We start from the raw sequence: 16149 nt of genomic DNA on the forward strand, positions 1-16149 counted from the left end.
CAGCACAAAAAGTGTGCCAACTCTCAAGTTATTAAAATGACGTTATGGTACAATTTTGTGGTAACATGTCAATGGGCAAGAAAGTTTATATTTTCATTTAAATCCTATTCACAATGTGCTTTGAATTTATTTTACATAATAGCCATTTTAAACTGGAGTGAGAAGCTGGTTACTTGCTTGCAGTACATCAAAACTAAAATGTTTCAGAAGACCTCTCTATGGTGCTTTCTGTAGGTCCATTTTGCCCAGAAGACCAAAAAAGGATTACATATTTTAAAAAACAAGACTAAAACCTCCTGTTAGCAGTTTAAATGAAAAGTACAAGTTCCTATGCCAGTGTGTCAAAACAATCTAATAATATTTACCCCTTTTTAAAGGTTGTATTTACCAGTGTAATCCTGTACACTTGTACTAATTGTCCTCAGCCCTCATCAGTCTGTTTTGACATTTTTAAAGACTTGCAGACCAATTAAAAAAAAAAAAAGAAAAAAAAAAGTAGTAGCATGGTTCTGCTTAATTTAGAAAAACTCACTATGCATAGCTTGCATTCATAGCCACATGAAGGCTTAATAAAAAAACATCAATTTGCTAGGACAAATGCATTTTCTATCTTGGAAAAACAAAAACAAAAACAAAAATAAAAAAAAAAAACCCAGACATATGCATCACCTCCAGTTAAGCACCAACCTAAAAAAAGGTTTATATCAATTAAATCCTGAAAAATCAATTTTTTTTTTCCCGAGAGAAATCAACTCACAGAAGAAAAATAACTTGTAGGCATTTCATATGCCTCACATACACTGCAAGCTCCTAATCAGCAACTCATTCTCTGTACTCAGTGGGGACAGTGTTCATTTGTGGTTCAATAGAATTCTTTTGCAAACCCTGCCAAACGTATGATTTTCACTGAGGAGACTTTGGAGGTGTGTTCTGTTCTCGATTTAAACGCTTCCCAATGGCTGGAGGAGAGGATCTGCGCCCCAACTGCCTTCTCTGATCTTTGGGTTGTCCTGGATTTGACTTCAGAGGAGGGGGTTCTCTGTATCTCTCCAATGGTTCAGTGGGCTTCTTTTCTTCTTTTGCACAACTGACAGTATTTGGCTTTTGTTCTTTTGGGGGTTGCAATGGGGAAGAAGGAGGCTCTTTACTTGTTCTCTGACAGATCTCTGCGTAGCTAGGTTTTCACAATTCTGTGGCAGCTCCGTTAACTTGCACTGATTTGCAAGCAGTAGTAGTAAGGGTAGAAGAAAGCCTTTCCATACTTTGTGTTTCCCTCTGCTTTTCTACAACCTTGGAATCCTCAGGTAAATGGGGCGGGGAAGAAGATCTTTCATACGTTGCTGATACAGCACAAGAAACTGGCAGCGAAGGCTCTCTAGGGATTACTGCAGGAATAGTGTTTGTACTTGCATCCACAATGAGGTTCCTTTCTTTTGATGATCCTATTATCAAGCTAGATAGTTTGTTTTCAAATAAATCCTCTGTCTTCAAATTGCCTGCAGCTCCAGGCAAAGGAGGAAAGTTGGATAACCCTAATTCAAAGCTAGGGGATGGAGGCTTTGGTGGCATTGGAGACTGAGTTTGACTCCTTGTAAACTTGTCCTCCTTTTTCTTACGATAGCCAAAAGAATTTTTCCTTTCTCTACCTAAACCAGGAGATGATTCAAGACTACTCTGTTCCACTCTCCCAGTTCCAGTATCTCTCTTGGCATAATTTGAAGGGTTTTGTATCCGTGTTCTAGTTTGACCTGTTTGCCTTGTTTGAGTGCTCTGGACACCATTAAGTAATCGATCAGCAGTGAAGTTAAATATTGAGGGACTTTCTAATAATCCAGGTCCTCTCTCTGCACTAGGAATTGTATGGCGCAGATGTGATTTACTAGGATTCCTGCTTCTAGGAGGATACTGTCTGAGTGAAGTCAGAGGAGATGCTGCAGGTTTGAAGGTTGGAGACGTAAACCCATTTATAAATCCAGTATTTGGAAATGGAGTTACCAAGGATGGATCAAGATAGCTATGTGTTGACCATGTCTGTGGGGTAATTAAGCTGTAGAGAGGAAACTGCTGCTGGGGACTATATACTGGAGGTAAATAAAATGATGTTGTATAACGCTGCTGTGTATATAGGTTCATGTCCAGAGGTCTAAATCCATTCTTTGGCAAAAATGTGTTTATAGCTATTGCCTTTGCTTTTATTCGTGCCTTAATTGGCTTTCCTTGGAAAGTTTTTACTTCTTCTCGTAGGTATTTGTAAGCCTGTTGTGCATCAGCTTCTGTTTCAAATGTAATAAACCAATTATCATTATAGGCAAATTCACAGTTTATAAATTTCAGTAAATTATCTCCTTTGAATAGTGCTTCTACTTCTTCTACAGGGGTAGATTCAGATATTTCACGCAATATTACTATGCAACGATTTTGATTTGGCCTTACTTTTTCTCCCTTTTCATCCACTTGAACTAAAGGTAATGATCTTAGCACTTCAACAATCAAATCCACATCAGTACTGAGTTTCTTGATATGGTCAAGGTTAGCTACCGTTGTAATTGGCACATACTGATAACTATCCATCTGTGATATAAGGTACATATCACTAGCAAGATTCTCCCTAGATAAGCAGAATTCCAAAGTTTTTTTAAGTACTTCTCGTGGGTCTTCCTGGCTTTCTGATTGAGATTCATTTCCTCCTGCTTCACTATCGTCAGGCCGAGATTGATACTCTGGGTGCCCCAGAGGCAAAGTGTTCATTTCTGTTCGGGCTGACTCCTGTAGATCTGATACTGCTGCATTCTCATGACTTTTGTCACCATGACCATTGGCATCCAATCCCTCTTTGCAGCAGTCAGGAGAATGGTCAGGTATTTCTTCCCAAGTTTTACTCACACTGCCATCAGTTGAATTACTTGCTTCCAAATGTAACATATGATTCCCCCATACTTTTGCATTAGGGTTTAACTCTGAAACCTTGGTTGATGGTCCCTGACTTAAAGCTGGGATGGAATTTGTCTCAGAAGAGTTCTGAGATATAGGACCATTCATCAGATGAGAACTGTCTTTCACTTCTTGTACTTGCTGCACCTGCGGTTCAGCCACAACTTTAGTGTCCTGATCAGAAGTCATGAGCTGTTTACTTCTTGGCTCCACTGAGAGAAGTTTACTGTTAACCTTAGGATGCTGCTTTATGCCTTGAGGTGGAGCACCCAGGAGAGACGGAAGATCTGTTTCCTGTCAGCGCCGTCCCGGCCACAGCCGCCGCCGCCGCCGCCACTGCCTGACCCCGGCCACAGGCTCCTCCGCCGCAGCCCTGGCTGCCCCCGGCGACCGCGCCACACGCGGGGACTGGGGCGAGAGGAAAAGGAGGGGAAGGGAAAGGGAAGGAAGAGGCGGAGCGGGCGGGCACCGGGAAAGAGGGGGAGGGCAGGGTGGGGAGCGGCGCGGGCTGGCGGCGGCGGCGACAGAGGATTCTTCCCCTTTCGGGCCCGAAAACGTCTCAACCTCGAGACTCCGAATCCCCAACGCTCCTTCCCCTATATACTCTTATAGGGATCCATGCCTCTGATAATCTTATTGTATCGTAATTGTTCAAATTATTAGCCATGTTAATAACTCCCTATAAAATAATGCTTGGTACTATACTTACTGAGCAAAATAAATCTTAAATATTTAAATAATCAAATTGTCATTTTCTCAGTGATAGATTATGGTCTAATATGTCTTTGAATCTTGTCATCTTGGATTTCAAACTGGCATATTAAAATTGGTATAGAAAAACTGAAGACAGTTGCACACCATTAGGATTCTTTATGGCATGGTATCCACATTGCTATTGCAGATCTCTGATACACTTATTCAGCATCTGTCCTATACATTGAGACCCACTATGTGCTCTGCAGTGTGCTAGGCTCTGGGGAAACAGAAGGCAACACAAATGATATCATTCCTGCTTTTGTAATGCTTAGTGTCAAGAGCAGAGAAAGCAGGTGTTTGTTTAATATTGGTCAGGGAAGTTAGTATCAGAATAAGGGAATACGACCTGGTCTGACTTCTGTTTAGTTGTTGCTCCTGTTTATAGGACATGGATGTAAGTGAGGAACTGTTGAGTAAATAGATAAATTGCAGAAGCTCTCATTGAACACTTAGTCTTAGCAGTGATATCTTCCTCTAAATTGTGTCCAGTACTTCTTCAGACTAGGAATAGTCTGCAAACCTTGTTTCCAGAGCCCAATATATGATATTACCAGGAATTTGACTAAGTTGCCATAGCCAAGTGTTTCTGACCGAATTTTGGGAGAGTTCTCAGAGCTTCTGTTGCCAAGTCTGATGTTGGTAAAGTCTGCTCATGTGCTTTGCTCTCAACCCTGTGTCTGGTGCCATCAACAATGCCAAAGAGCTGGTTTTTAGGTGTGTGTTCTTGACATGGTGAAAGAAAAGCAGGTCATTACTCATCCATTGGCCATTGGGTAGACCCATATGCCTAGCAGGTTTATAGTAATGTGAATATGCAGATAACAGAAATTGATTTAGGTTCTCCTATGATATTTAAATATGGCTTAAATAATTTAAATACATTAAATAAGTTTGCTTTGTCTTTCTCTATCCCAGTCTCTAACATTTCTATATTTAGACCAATGTGAGATTTTAAGGTTATTAGTCAAGTCTTTTATCATGAATGCTCTAAGAATGGAATTCTTATCAATAGATGGTAACATTAGCATATTTTAATAATTTAATAATTTATTTCCTATAGTTAAGTCCAAAGATGACAAAAGAAGAAGGTACATACAGAAATTACATCATTTTAATTGCTTCTTTGGAAAATCTTTGATAGGAAGTAAGAGATCAGTAAGGATAATTAGAGAAAGAACTCTGCCACCTCCAGCAAATTCTGTGTCAAAGAAAAGCAAATGCGAGGTACATTCCTGATTCAGTTGGGCTCAATAATGTGTATGCCTGAGATTCTACTCTTTCCATGTGAGAGTTTCATTGACAGTATCCAAGATTGCATGCATTGGTAATCTCATTAATTAGAGAAGAAAAAAAAGTTCTTTTAAAAAAATGAATCATAGACCAAGTATATGCTAAATACAAACTGTAAATTACAAAAGATAAAGCAACTGATTCTCCTTTAGAAAACATATAATAAAGAAAAGTGTAATGAAGAAAACAAAATCCTAATAGGACTTTCACACAGAGTTAAGCACCATTAGCATACTGAGGCATTCTTTCATAGAAATTCTTCCTTTCATATTATTAAAAATTTTTTGAAACCCAATTTCTGGGATGTATAATCTTCCATGAGATGACCATAGTATTATCTGTTTAATATTTCCTTGTTGGAATACAGAAAATTGGTAAGAAACTAAAAGGGTGAAGAAGAAAAGGAAAGAATAAAATCTATAATCTCACATTTTTCAGGTAACCACTATTAATATTTTTCCATACATCCTTTCAGTCTCTTTTATTCACGTAGCTTTTTAAATGACTTTCCACATTTTAAACTATTTTCCTCACCTACTAATAAATAATGGATTTCTTTCTGTGTCATTAAATACACTTCCATAATAACACAATTTTTCTCAAATTTTAAACAGCATTTTAAAACAGGTTACAATGGTGAAACACATACAGAAATTTTAGGTTACTTACAAAAATATTTTAAAAAGTGAAAAATCACTAAAACTTCGACTCCCCCAAGTTACCTCTATTAACTTGGTGAATAACCTTCTAAATATTTCAATTTATGCACATTTACACAACCACAAACAGTTTTCAAAATTACATATTATTTTATGACTTTTTTTCCTCACTAAATCTGGTTTGGAGAACTTTCTATTTAAATGAATTAGGTACGTACCTTTCCTTTTATTATTTACACAATATTCCATAATATATGATTTATTTTTCCTTTTTTATTGTTGAACACTTAATTTGTTTCCATTATTTAAGTAATATAATTTGTGCTGCAATAAACATCATATTATCAGAATATTTCCACTCTCTTCTAATTACTTAGACAAGTAATATATGGACCAAAAAGTATAAAAGATTTTAAGGTTCTTGAAATATATACTGATATATTCTCATTTAAGAGGGATATACCAATTTCCACACTTATTATAGCACTAATACAACTTTAATAAGTTATTTATTGAGATCTTAGGTGACACTGTGCTATGTGACAGTCATTAGGTAGCAAAGCCAGGATTAACACTGGAGGCTTCCCTTCTGTTCACTGGATACTTACCCATAATGGTTACCATCACCAAACTATGATTTGCCTGTTTTTTTTTTTTTTTTTTTTTTTTTTTTGGTGCCTTTTTTGTTTGCATTCCTACCAACAATAGGTTTTAATTTCAATTTCTTTGACTGCTAGTGATATGAGAATCTTTTCAAGATTTGATGTCCATTTGTGATTCTTGTTCTGTGAATTTCCCTTTCATATGCTTTATTATTTGTTGTAATATTTTTCTTCTGTGTATCAATTGTTATGAATCTTTTATATTTAAAGCATAAAATTCTTTTTCCCATACACTGAAGATGTTTTCCTAGTCTTTATTCTATATTTGTGCTTAAGGAAGTTTATATTTCTGGATATTATCCCTAACAACCGCATCTTTGCAGAGATCTTTCTACCCATGGTTTGGCTGAGCACATCCACGAGAACCTAGCATCACTTAATTGGTGTTCAGGAGTTCTTGAGATAGTTCAGTGTTCCCACACTGAGAAGGGGGAGGCTGGAGGAAAACTAAAGCAAGACATGCTGTGAACTCTGGACAACAACTTTCTCGCAGATTGGCTAAACCAAATATGTCAGCATTCTCTATTTCATGCAATAAAAAAGATCTTATACTATATTAGATCTGATTTTACCAATATTTATAACTCTATCCATCATAATCCATTCAGGTTCATTAGAATTCTTCTGGAAATCACAGGGAAAAAGTTTATTTGTTTGCCTACACAGTGTGCCACGCTCCAGGGCAATATTTGTGATTACATCACAGTTGATTTGATCTTGAAAAGAATATTTCTCTCAATTGGACATTAGTATGAAATGGCTTTATTGGGCACAATCCACAGACTTGGATTTCCAGAACACTGGCTTCAGGCAAAATGGATTAAGGGAAATAGTTTGTGAGGAACCTGAGAAAGGGAATGGCAAATTACCATGCTTGTATAAAGAATGAAGTTTGCATTTATTTGTGATCCCTAAAATCTTACTTGCAATGTTATTTCAGTGTGCATGATGGCAAATTAATGACCTGAGATACTAAATATTCCCTTCAAAAATATCAATGTACTATTTGGAGGCATTTATATTTTCAGTTAATTTTTTTCTATTTCTTTGTGTTTTAGAAGAAGACAGAGAAATTTATTGAAGGAAATCAAAAGAGACAATTAGTTAATTTAGAAAAAAAGGAGAAAGAAGAAATAGTTTATCCCTCTCAATTGAGAAGGAAATTAAGGAAAATCCTAATTCTGGAATAAAAAGAATAGAAGATTTCCTCCAAATATGCACTGCTAAACCTGTAAATTTTACTGCAGAAATGGTAGAATTTGATGCCTTTTTCAAACTATGGATGGAACACAGTCTAAAACTAGGTATACAAATATAGCAATTTTATAAATTTCTTGAAATAAAGATTAGTAAGAACAGAGTAAAAGAATCATGATTGGCCATATATTCTGGTTCTCCTGTCATGTAATGTCTTCAGGATCTCTTTCTTATGTCTAGGAAGATTTCCTTTTGTTTGATCCAGTAATAATGTCAAAGTCATTGCATGTGTTAGATATTGGTGGGTAGATTCAGTCTGAAATTCAATTCAGCAAACAGTTCTTCAGACCTAGCCATGAGCTGAGTGAGGTGCCAACGAGATTTCTGAACAGAAAAGCCCAATACCTACTCTTAAGAGACTCTCAAGGGACTTGGGCACATGCTCAGGTAACTGCAAAATATTACAATAACCACAACTGAAGCAATAATAGTAATTAATATTTAATGATCATTTGTTATATTCTAAGAAATATATATGTGTATGTGCATATATATGCTTATAGTCTCATTCAATTCTCTCAATCTTTTGAGGTAGCTTCCATCACCTTGATATTATACATAAAAAATAGAAGTTCCAGGATAAGTTATGTGCCCAAATGTCAATGACAGAGCAGGATTTTAATATATCACTCTACTCCAGAGTATATGCACAAATTAAATTGGGAAACAAGCTCAGTTTTATTGATATGGGCCAGAGAATGAATGTTTTTGACTGAAGGGATGATAAAAGAGGTTTTTCTCTTAATTGTAATCAGAAGATTGTAAATAGTAAATAAGTAAATAAGGAGTGGCTATCTTTTAAAATAATCTCAATTCAGCCCAGATTTCATATTAATTCTTATGATTAATAATTATTATTGCACCATTTTTACATGGATAATTTTCTTTAATCCTTATAATACCCCTATGTAGTAAAAACTATCACTGGTACCCCTGTTATACATTTTAAAAAAACAAGACTTAGATAACTTTCCACATTTCTAAATCCATCACAGGCAAGTTAAATTTGAATTTCAGATAAACAATGAATACCATTTTTAGTTTAAGTATATGCTATGCAATATTTGTCCCAAACTAGGCATTCTGCATTTTTATTTGCAAAATAACCCTACTTTAACTCAAGTGCCCACACTCTGAATTGCTATGCAATATGAGTGGTTGAGAATTCCTTCATTACAGTAAGTGATTTGTATGAACAGGCTATTTTTTTCCTGATAAAATGATAAGTTAAATCAGTTTTGGGGGTTTTGCTATAAATATATTGCCTAACTTCCATTATGCACACAGATGTTTTACTTCAACAGAAGAATCCAAAGATATAAAGATAATAATCCAGATAATGAAAAGGATTCACATAATCTTTGAAAAGTATTCAGAACTCTTACAAAATATATGTTGACAAAAATTAGACAAATATCTAAAATATATTGGATTTAACAATTTGGGACACTCACTATGTCCTCAGGAATATGCTATAGAAAATATTTCAATTGCATGTGTGGATATGTGGGTATGTGAAGTATTTTATGGGATATATCTAGAATAAATATAAATGTGTATATATATTAAAGTTAATAGCCAATGGTTGACTATATATTATCCTGTATAAGTACAAATATAATATTGTTTATGGATGTGTATTTACCTATTGCAAATGTTTTATTCATGTCAGGAGCTTCTCATCTTACCCAGGATAAATGGTGTATCAAGACCACAAAACCCTCTGTATATGGGGTACACCTCCCCATCATGAACACTTGCATTCATTAGGAAAATTTGTTACAATTGATGACAGCACATTTTTTTAAATTCTATTTTTAAAAGTTGTTACTTTTCTTAAAATTGATGAAAGATTATTAGATAGTACTGTTAACTGTTTTCTATAATTTATGTAGGGACATTTTCTTCCCATATTCCCACCCTGATTTTTTATGCATGTCTTTATTTTATTACTCTTCTATGCATACACTGGATGAAGGGGGTTTCAGTTAGTAGACTTTTACAATCACACAGTCTTCAGATGAAAGATATATAGCTATAAAATCATCAAAGATCAAGGCTACCGGATTACAGTTAAACAATTTCAGGTGTATACTTCCTGCTGTTCTAGTACACAAGAAATTAAAAATATACTTAATGAGTCAGCAGTAATAATCATTTGTTAAATCACAACTTCTCAGTTACAACTCACCCCTCTTATTTGATCATTCTATCAATTTTCAGTGATAACTGGGCAATGATCATTTTAGTTTCTTTTCACAGAGAAGGGGTGTCAACATTGTAGGGTAGATGAATTTGAAACTGGCTGATGTTCTTGGGGAGACTGGAACCTCTGGTTTTCTGGGCTTATATGTCATAGGAGCCATCTGGAGGCTTTAAGCTTCTGAAAATATAAACTTAGTAGGTAAAACTTTTATAGAGTCTTAGACAAAGCCCAGGATACTCTTTAGGTTTTCCAGACATACTTTTGGTTGGGGCTTGACATACTGCGGCAATTTGCAATATCTGGCTGAAGCTTGCGTAAGAATAGCCTCCAGAATGCCCAATTGACTTCATTTAAAATCTCTTAGCACCTGAAATTTATTTTGTTTCATTTCTCTTACCCTTTGGACAAGAGGGCATTGTCAATCCCATGATGCCAGGGTCAGGCACATCCCTGAGTCATGTCCCACATTGACAGGGAGAATTACACCCCTTGGTGTCATGTCCTACATAGGGAGGTTTGTAGTGTGCTTATTTACAGATTTTGGCTTACAGGGAGGGGTTATATCTGAGCAACAAAAGAGGTTCTCTCCAGCATTTGACAATCTGATCAGAATATATCTCAGAGTAGAGTTTTTTGGATGTATTCTATTTAGAGTTCATTGGGCATCTTTGATTTTCATATTTATGTGTTTTAGAAGGGTTGGGAAATTTTCCCCCAAAATGTATTCAAATATTCTTCCTAGCCCTTTACTCTGGGATCCTGATAATTCTTATATTTGTGTGCTTCATATTGGCCATCATTTCCCTTAGATCCATTTCAATTGTTTCAGTTTTTTTGGTGCTTCCACTTTCCATCATCCTATCTTTGAGTTTGCTAATTTAGTCCTCTACTTATTCAAATCTAGTGTTATGTGTCTCAAGAATATTTTTAATTTGATCAACAATATCTTTAATTTCCATAAGATCTGCTATTTTTTATTTACTCTTGCTAATTCCTCTTTATACTCTTCTAGGGTCCTCTTCATGTCCTTTATAACCTGAGCCATAATATTCATGTTTGTGAGTATTTCTTTGATTAATTTCTCCAGGTTCTCTATCTCTTCTGGGTTTTTCATTTGGATGTTTTGGTTATCCATATATTCTAGTTTTTTAAAGTATGCTTTGTAATTCTCTGTTGTTTTTGGCCTCTTGACATTTGCTTATCTTGTTAGGGTTCTGTTAGAGTGTGCAGGATTATTTGAACATTTATCTATGATTTGATAGAGCCACAAATTGTTGGAGTGCATTTTCCTGCCCTACCATAAGATGTTGCTCCTGAGTCACATTTTACCTTAAGCCAGTTCTCAAAATTTTTTATGTGCTAAGTTGGAGCCCAAATGATATGGAGGCCCAAACAGTGTAACAATTTTCTATGTGCACTAGGAACTGTCAGTCCTATGGGTGAGGGAGTGTGCCATGTGCAGTTTGGCAGGGAGTCTGCTGCAGAACCCAGTGGTTCTGGACTTTCCTGGGTCTATGTGTGGAATACTCTGGGCCTGCAGTGCTTGTGTCTCACCTTCCAGCTCAAATGGCCCAGTGTCCCTCTCTGCCATGTGCTCAAGAATCCCTGAGATAGGGGGAGGGCTCCTAGCACTTCTGGGCAGCACCCATGCCTCTATGCTGTGTGCACCATGGGCCTCTGTGGGGGAAGAGTGTATGTCAACACAAGCCTGTCAAATCCTGAATTCCCTCAAGGAAACTCCTTGCTGCTGGGCTGTAAATAGTTATCTCCAAGTCAACTACAAATCCCAGTCCTGGTGCTGCAAAAGTCCGTCTCCCAAGCAACTGTAAAGATGGTTACACTGGCATGGGAAACCACCCCTTTCCATGGTCATCTGTCTGCTCAAACCACCAGTCCCTCACATGGGAACTCTCAGCCATGGGTATGTGAGGGGTTATCCCCTGAGACTAATACTTTGTAGTGTGCCCAGGGTGTGGAAGGCTACTTCTCTCTGTGCCATCAGCCATCTCAGTGGCATTCTGGACTGGACATTCACTTTCCTTTAACATAGCCTCTCGGTTTCTGAGATGGCACTTACTATGGGTATATGTGTGTGTGTGTGTGTGTGTGTGTGTGTGTGTGTGTGTGTGTGTGTTTATATTTTTTGATAAATAAAGTTAAAAAAAGAAGTTCTCTGGGAGTGACACTTAGGCATAGTTCTAAGTAGGCTTACCTTCACCATTACAAAAATAAGTTTCATAACATCAAGGTTGAGGGCTCAGCTTATTATATTGAGAGTCCATGATGCTTGAGAGAATATCAGGAATTCCCCAGGTGGTAAAGTTTAATAGTTCCACATTTATTTTCTTCAGTCCCTTAAGGGACTTTATAAATACTTCTTTTACTTTTCTACCCAAGAGACTCTTGTATGTATCAGCATATTACGATAACCTGTGCAGAATAAAAATATCTTATTTCCTATTCTAGGTTCCATGTAATTAGGTTGTTTAAAGAAACTGACCAGATAAGTTAAATTACATATTGTGCTACAGAAAATTTAAGTTTTGGACAAAATAAACATCTCTTCCTTTGGTCTCACAAAGAAGTTGAAGTTTTAAAATACAGACAATATTGTTCTTTTTCTGTATTATGATTTACTTATTCCTAATCCGATCATCTTCATTCATATCTCTAATTGAAGTCTAATCACTTTTTCTCTTTCTTTAACAGTTGTTGCATGGAGTATTGCTGGTTACCAGAGCTGCAGAACTCTAACTCAGTCTCAGGTGTCACAAAAGTACCCAAAGTTCCAAGTAACTACCAGGTTATACACAAAGAGCACAGCATCTCAGAATTCAGACATAATACTTAAAACCCTAGAATAAATGTGAGTGCTGTAAAAGCTTACAATTTAGGGACATTTACAATAAGCTTTATAGAACATTCTGTTGTCTCTAATTGATTGCTCAATCTCTGCCCACTTTCTATCTCCTTATAACCTATGCTCTTGAATTTAATTCTCATTGTTTGCTCTTTATAGTTAATTTCTATTAGTAAGACCATACAATATTTATCCTTTCATTTCTCACTTATTTTGCTTAATCTACTATCCTCAGGCTCATTCACCTCATTGCATGCCTCCTGATTTCATTCCTTTCTGCAGCTGCACAATACTCCATCATATGTTTACAGCACAGTTTGTCCTTCCACTCAGCAGTCAATTTACCCTTGGGCCACCTCTATCCATTGGCCATCATGAATAATACTGCCATAAACACTTGTATGTAAATATCTATTCATTTCCCTGCATTCAGTTCTTCTGAGTGAATAAATAGTAACTGGATTACAAGATCATCTGGCAATGCTCTAGTTAGGCTCCTCTGGAACTGACATACTGCTTGTGCCAGTTTGGATGTATTATGTCCCACAAAACACCATGTTCTTTGATGCAATCTTGTGGGGGCAAATGTATTAGTGTTAATTAGATTGGATTCCTTTGATTGAGTGTTTCTATGGAGATGTGACTCAATCAACTGTGAATGAAATATTTGATTGGATAATTTCCATGGATGTGTTACCCCATCCACTCAGGGTGGGTGTTAGTTGGGACACTGGAATCATATAAAGGAATTCACAGACAGAAGGAGCAGAAAGCAACTGCAAGTGGCATTTTGAAGAGGAGCTGCAGCTAAGAGAGGGCAAAACACACCAAAAGCAACATTTTGGAGAATGCCATTTTGAAACACAACCTGAGAGCAAGCAAATGTCAGCCACATGCCTTCTTTTATTTTTTATTTTTTTGGCTTTTATAAAGGGGGTTTATATGGTTACAAAGTTACAGTTTTGAGGCCATAAAGTATCTAAGGTAAGGCAACAACAGTAGGGTACCTTCACTGAAGGATGGCCAGTGGCATCCAGAAAAGCTCTGTTAGCTGGGAAGGCACACGGCTGGCACCTACTGATCCTGGGTTGTGTTCCAGCTCCTCTCTCAGCTCCTGTGCACTCTCGGTTCTTCCTCCCAGGGCATTTCTCCGTAAACACCTGGGGGTCCTGTCTTAGCATATCCCAGGGCAAACCCTAGGCTACATCTCTCTTAGCTACTCCAGAAAAAACTCTGGTCTAGCAAAAGTCTACTTTCAACAGCCATCTCCAAAATGTCTCAGTTGCAATCAACATCTGGAGTCCACAAATCCAAGCATCTCTGAGCTAAGCCAGCAAGTCTCTGGGCCTGTGCCAGCATTTTTAAATGACTTCAATAAACTAAGTAAGACCCACAATGAATGGGTGGGGCCACACCTCCATGGAAATAATCTAATCAGAGTTATCACATATAGTTGTGTGGGTCACATTTCAATGGAAACAACCTAATCCAAAGGTTCCAACGTAATCAAGACTAAATGTATTTGCCCCCACAAGACTGCATTAAAAAATGGCTTTTCCTGGGTGATGTAATATATTCAAACTGGCACACTACTTATTGTGACTGAACCTAGGAAAGAAGCTTTAGAGCTCTGGCAGAAAGTTGGGGGCTTAATCTATTATTCCTACACAGAAAACTAAGCCCTTCTTCCCAAAAGATTCAATTACTAACATCAGGAAAAATAAATTGTAAAAGAAATTGCACATTTTATGGCTCTTCTTATAAATAATAATTACATAGCCACTTAACAGAAATAGTGATTTAACAAAAAATGGTGTAATAACTAACAATATTGAGAGAATGAAGTGGATGACAAGTGCGGGTTTCTTTGGGTGGTACTAGAGAGCTAAATATGCATCTTCCACAGTAGCATATTAATAGGCAATATCTAAAATTGAAGTGTGACTTAATACTATGGAAAATGTTATATTTTTCAGTGAACATGACTGCCTCAGCTGAGCAGGAATCATTAAAGAGATGGAACTAGCAGCCAATAGTTTTCATTAGAGCATAGAAGTATTGAACTTTAAAAACTATATGCAAGTATTTCTTTTTTCATGAAAAGGCACAAAAACCATTATACAATTTCTACATATCTGAATTATAACGGGAGGTGTTTCAGAGTGGGTCAATTATTCTAAATTCATTTTCATGCTTGAGGTTAAAAACAAAAACATGTAATCAAGCTAGGTGTTTTTTTAGGGCACAGTACAAAACCCATATGTTCAATTAAGGGGTGTGGGAGGACTGGCAAATATAAATCACAAATCTTCATTTCTATTTATAAATATTTAAGGTTATACTTGTCTGAAGTTTACTTTCTTTTTGAAAAGTATTATTCTCTCCAGCTATCACTGAGGTAGAAGGTTTGTAATGAACAAATTTCCTCTCCCCTCACACTACATAACAGCAGTGTAAAATCTTGATAAATTGTTGGACAGAATGAATGTGACTTAGAACAGCAAAATCTTTCACATTGGACCTGACATCAATGACTGAGTGTTCTTTCCTACTAACAAATGTCTCTAAAGCTAACTGTCTTTTTAAATTCACAATACAATGCAGTCATACAAAACAAAGCATACATTCAATTGCTTACAGTACCATTATATAGTTATGCATTCATCACCAAAATTAATTTTTGATGTTTTCATTGCCACACACACAAAAATAATAAGAATAAAAATTAAAGTAAGAAAGAACAATTAAAGGAAAAAAGAACCCTGGGTGCATTTTTTTCCTCCCCCATTTTTCTACTCATCTATCCATAAACTAGACAAAGGGGAGTGCGGTCCATATGGCTTTACCAATCACATTGTCGCCCCTCATAAGCTACATTTTTATACAATCATCTTCAAGATTCATCAGTTCTTGGTTGTAGAATGATAGTTTCAGGTATATGCTGCTAGCTATTCTGATTCATTAGAACCTAAAAAGTTGTCTATATTGTGCATAAGAGTGCCCACCTGAGTGACCTCTTTGCTCCTTTTGGAATCTCTCTGCCACTGAAGCTTATTTCATTTCCTTTCACATCCCCCTTTTGGTCAAGATGTTCTCCATCACATGATGCCAGGTCTAGATTCCTCCCCAGGAGTCATATTCCACATTGCCAGGGAGATTCAATCCCCTGGGTTTCAGATCCAATGTAGGGGGGAGGGCAGTGATTTCAACTGCTCAGTTGGCTTAGCTAGAGAGAGAGGGCTACATCTGAGCAACAAGGAGGCATTCAGGAAGAGCCTCTTAGGCACAATTATAGGGAGGCCTAGCCTCTCTTTGCAGCAAGTCTTGTCAAGGGCAAGTCCTGTGGTAGAGGGCACAGCCCATCAAACAGCCATTACCCTATGTCAGTGAGCACATCAGCAACCATTGAGGTGGGGAAGCCCAACACCCCTGCAATTGCTACCAGCTCCTCAAGGGAGCTCTGCATATTTTTTTTCATTTTTTAACACCTATTTTTAAATCAACTATATCAAAAAAATTAAAAAACAT

General features: G+C 36.8%; 1 protein-coding gene across 1 annotated transcript; it reads right to left on the reverse strand.

Moving 5' to 3' along the window:
* Positions 1-790: 790 nt before the first annotated feature.
* On the reverse strand, positions 791-3479 carry LOC119520010 (la-related protein 4B-like). The gene is given in 2 exon segments (XM_037817754.1): positions 791-3174; positions 3226-3479. A coding segment is annotated over 1 exon segment (2217 nt). The 5' UTR covers positions 3121-3174; positions 3226-3479; the 3' UTR covers positions 791-903.
* Positions 3480-16149: the final 12670 nt, after the last annotated feature.

The sequence above is a fragment of the Choloepus didactylus genome, chromosome 24, assembly GCF_015220235.1.
Source record: "Choloepus didactylus isolate mChoDid1 chromosome 24, mChoDid1.pri, whole genome shotgun sequence".
NCBI lineage: Eukaryota > Metazoa > Chordata > Mammalia > Pilosa > Megalonychidae > Choloepus > Choloepus didactylus.